This window comes from Gymnoscopelus braueri (assembly GCF_963280865.1).
Source record: "Gymnoscopelus braueri genome assembly, chromosome: 21".
Taxonomy (NCBI): domain Eukaryota; kingdom Metazoa; phylum Chordata; class Actinopteri; order Myctophiformes; family Myctophidae; genus Gymnoscopelus; species Gymnoscopelus braueri.
The window spans coordinates 17,311,594-17,316,593 of NC_137623.1; the positions used below are offsets into that span (position 1 = coordinate 17,311,594).

General features: G+C 42.5%; 1 protein-coding gene across 1 annotated transcript in view; it reads left to right on the forward strand.

Moving 5' to 3' along the window:
- The window catches only part of LOC308077628 (melanoma receptor tyrosine-protein kinase-like), a 55,378-nt gene that overhangs the window by 44,215 nt on the left and 6,163 nt on the right, over positions 1–5,000 (forward strand). The window contains exons 21-24 of the mRNA XM_080418413.1: positions 719–874; positions 1,526–1,601; positions 3,302–3,448; positions 4,948–5,000. The exon at positions 4,948–5,000 is cut by the window's right edge and continues 45 nt beyond it. Of these exons, the coding sequence (XP_080274539.1) occupies positions 719–874; positions 1,526–1,601; positions 3,302–3,448; positions 4,948–5,000 (432 nt within the window). The remainder of the gene's footprint in view (positions 1–718; positions 875–1,525; positions 1,602–3,301; positions 3,449–4,947) is intronic.

Consider the following 5,000-nt stretch of genomic DNA (forward strand, 5'->3'; position numbering starts at 1 on the left):
GTTTACCTGTGATCCTAGTTTACTGAGGCACTACACTGTCTCTCTGCATACCTTGTTTACTGTAATTCACTTTGGATAAGAGTGTCTGCTAAATGCCTACTGTCTAAACCAGGGGTCTTCAACGTTTTCAGGCCAAGGACCCCCTAACTGAGAGAGAGATGAAGCAGGGACCCCCTCTATATTGTATAAAATTGTGTTTCAGATTAAACTTTTTTTTGTTTTACTTGGTCTGCTCTTTTTTGCTCTTACACCTACACTTGCAACAAAAAATAGCCGATCTACAAGCTCGAGGCGTTGTGAGCTTGTAGATCTGCTATTTTCGGCTAATGTTCCACTCAGAAAAGGGATGCTAGGGTTCAAGTGAATAATGAAAAAAAAAAAATCATACCACACAAATTTGGCGGACCCCCTGTAGTAACTCTGAGGACCCCCTAGGGGTCCCGGACCCCCTGTTGAAGACCCCTGGTCTAAACTGTAAATTTAAATCAGTCTGTTTGCAAACAGTCTATTAGGTACCGTTTCGAAGCGGCGAGTGTTTTGTGGTGAGCTAATCGACAACGGGCAAGCTGTGCAATAATCAAAGATAACACGGTCTTGATTATGTGTGTTTGTAACATTGAATATCATGGCAAGAGTACAGAATGCTTGTGTACATTGTAATAGCATAACATGTAATAACTACATAATGATAACTTGTAACATTATATTGTGTTTCCAGGGTATGAACTACCTGGAACAGCGCCACCTGGTGCACAGAGACCTGGCAGCGCGTAACGTTCTGGTCAGATCTCCTCATCACGTGAAGATCACTGACTTTGGTCTGGCTAAACTCCTGAACCACGATGAGAAGGAGTACCATGCTGATGGAGGGAAGGTACAGTGTGTGTGTGTGTGTGTGTGTGTGTGTGTGTGTGTGTGTGTGTGTGTGTGTGTGTGTGTGTGTGTGTGTGTGTGTGTGTGTGTGTGTGTGTGTGTGTGTGTGTCATGTATAGCAGAATGTGAGAAATAGACGTTGTGAGGACCATGTTCCTCAGAAATTATTGTTTGGAAAAAGATTCAGGGTTAGGATTAAGACTTTTACAGGTTGTTAAGGGGGGGGTGCATGCTACCACTTTCGGTATGTTGTAGTTTTCGGTGAAAACTACAACATGACGTCACTGAGCCGCGGTGATGAGATGTGTTGGGGTGAGCGGCTCACCGCTCACTTTTACTGACCAACAGCATCGGACTATGAGCGCCTTATAGTATCATAATCACCTTTTAGGTGAAAACGTTTCCACCTAAAAAGTGAAAGGGTGATCCCTTTGTCTTAAGGGGGGTTGTTTCTGACCCCAAATCACCCCGAATATCTTGAGGACTGAGCCCTGCTTTAGTTATGTGCTGGTGTTGTAACAGCCGATCTACCTAGCTTATCACACCTTTGATGTAATGTGACACAGACAGGCAAGCAGGCAGGCAGACAGACAGACAGACAGACACACAGACCGACAGACAGCTCATGTACCTGTGTCTCTCTCTCTCTCAGGTTCCTATAAAGTGGATGGCTCTGGAGTCTATTCTTCACTGGACCTACACCCATCAGAGTGATGTGTGGAGCTATGGTAACTACACACTACTACACACCTAACACACACTGCATTAGATGCACAGTGCACACCCATCAGAGTGATGTGTGGAGCTATGGTAACTACACACTACTGCACACCTAACACACACTGCATTAGATGCACACCCATCAGAGTGATGTGTGGCGCTATGGTAACTACACACTCCGACTCCGTAGACTAGAGCAGTGTTTATCAACCTTTTTGGTGCCAAGGCACACCTGGCATAGCCAAAAGATCCCAGGGCACACCTAGATATACGGTGTGTGTGTGTGTGTGTGTGTATATGTATATATATATATATATATATATATATATATATATATATATATATATATATATATATATATATATATATATATATAATATATATATTATATATATATATATATATATATATATATATATATATATATATATATATATATATATATATATATATATATATATATACTCTCATGTACACAAGATGTAATAAAGAAACCTTGAACATTACAAACACTACAAACATTACAAACATTGTCAAGCCAAGGCACAGCTCCGCACAGAACGTATCTTAGCAACGTGAAAGCGCTATTGTCATTGGTCGTGTTTTGAGTAATGAGCCAATGAGCTGCTGAGCACACTCCCAGACAATGGCATTAAAGCCAGCGTTGCCAAGTCTGCTCATTTCCAGCAAACAAAATTTGGCTTGTTTTTGGCTTGTTTTTGTAGGTCGCCTGGCTATACTTGGCAACACTGACTCACTGCGCTCCCACTCTCCCGAGTCTCCCAGTAACACAGCAGAGAGACAGGACAGCACATAAATCGCCCTGTCATTCAAATTGATTCCCCGACCTTAAAATACGGGACAAAGTGCGTCCCGTATCAGTTCAATACGGGACGCGTCTTTTAGTTTCCAATTACGGGACGATTCCGTATTTTAAGGGACGGGTGGCAACCCCAGGAGCTCTCATCATCTTGTAGTAATAATACTGAGTGCCAAAGCATGTACCCTGTGCCCCTTTTATACAGTACCAGGTAGGACAACATATTTGCATTCCTATGGGTGATGGTCGCTACACTGAATGGACTCGGGCGTGGCTGTGTGTGCAACGGATGATGGCCGTATCGATTGACGGACGATCGCCGCTATTGTTCTCGAGGGGCTGGGTTCACACTTTCTTCAAACGGCGCGGCACACCTCAGCAGTACTCGCGGACCAAAATTGGGACGTTTGCCAGGGTTGATAAACACTGGACTAGAGTACACCTCTCGTCTGCTACTGGTGCAGTGCAAGCCTAAATAAGCCAGAGACATTGGCCGTTGCACATTTGAACTAGATACCATATTTTCAACTCTTAATTCTCAATTCTCATTTCCTATACCGATCGATCAACTCCAAAGCAAAGCAGTAGGCTACTACGTGTTTTTAGATTTGGTCCAAACTGAGGGCTCCAGTGTTGCCAGTTTTACCACTTAAGCTCTATCTTAGAATAGAATCTTGAAAGCAAGCCCAAATAAGCAACTACACTCCAGAAACAAGCCCAAACAAAAGCAACCCGCAACTATGGAATGGACCGAGTTACACACCTAACAGATACTGAATGCACCAAGTACACACGGTTACACACCTAATAGATACTTTCTCTCTATGTGTAACCATATGTCTGTCTCTCTCTCTGTGTAGTTATAACTCTATGTCCCTCTATCTCCAGGAGTGACAGTATGGGAGCTGATGACATGGGGGTCTAAACCGTACGATGGGATTCCAGCCAATGAGATCTGTTCAATCCTGGAGAGAGGAGAGCGCCTCCCCCAACCCCCTGTGTGCACCATAGACGTTTATATGATACTGGTTAAATGTAAATATACACGGTTTATGCATTTTTACACACTCTGTCACGGTTTGAGTCGGGGCAGGATGCAGGAACCAAATGCAGGAGAGACAGAGGCTGAACAGAATCGGTTCAAAGTATTTATTAACTAAAAGAACAGGAATACAAAATAAACGAACTCAACTCTAGACACAACTCGCAATTAGCAACCAAACATGGGGAACAGGGGGGTATAAATACACAAGGACTAACTAGAAACAGGTGAACACACCTAGACAATCAACACTGGGATACACTAACACCTTTTCTCCCAAAGAACATGGATCGTTTTGGTTACAGTATAAGCCCACTTGTTTCTATGATGAAAGAACAAGTTAAAATGTGAATATCTTTCTGTGGTTTTGTCGGCTTCGAGGACGCTATTGTTAAATGAGTTTCGGTTTGTTTTCAGTGGGAAGCGAGCGCAACAGATGTAAATCCCGCCCACTACATTTGATTGGGTAAAGCGCGGCCTGCTTCCTGATCTGAAGGCCCGCCCACTTGTAGCCAATGTGCATAGGTTCTCAACACGGCTCCTGACAGATTCAAGCGCAGCTCTGAATCTGTTCTTGAGAGATTAATATGATCATGGTTAAATGTAAGGATGGAGTTTTACAAACACAGGGTATGAGATTATGATCTAAAGCAGTGGTTCCCAAACTGTGGGCCGGGACCCCCAGGGGGGTCCCCAAATTATTTTGGGGGGTCCCCAGATGAATAGCTTAATGTGCAACACATAAGAAAGAGGCAAACATTGTGAAAATAGGAGATTCACAAGAGGCTTTGTGATTTGTAGTTTGGCTATTTTCACAATATTTATCTGTGTGTGTGATTATTTTGGGGGATCGCGGCCTGAAAAGTTTGGGAATGTATCTCTAGGAAAAGTATTGCGCATCTTGCAGCTTTAGGGATTCTGTCAGTCAGCATCATCGACTCTGGTGCTCACGTGCTCCTTTGCAGTGTTGGACAGATTACTCAGGAAGAGTGATTTGTTACTATGACTTATTCATCTTTTATAATAGTAATGTATTATATTACATTACATATTAGTTTAATTGTTATTTTTATTATTATACTTATTTTTTCGTTATATTATACTTAGTTTTTCTGTATATTCCATATATTGGAACAATAAATATATTTACAGGAGGCGTAAAAAATCAACCAAACAGCAGAACTAAACACATTGAAGTCTCTCAAATCTTTCCGATGCTTCAACAAATAAAGGTTGATTTTACTTTGGTGTACAACGGGCCGGATGTCAAAAAACAACCAATGTACAGGCTCACAACATGTCGCGGATGCAACGTGTCGTGAGCTTGTACGTAGATCGTGGAAATGGTGGTGTGGACTGATAATTGGTGCATACTCTAGTGTAGATAGATACTGTAGATGGCATTCATAAAATCACTGTCTTAAAATGTTGATGTCCTCACAAGTACAGTAATACAAACTTGTGTGCGTGTGCGTGCGTGTGTGTGTGTTAGGTTGGATGATCGATGCGTCCAGCCGTCCCAGGTTCAGAGAGCTCATCGTAGAA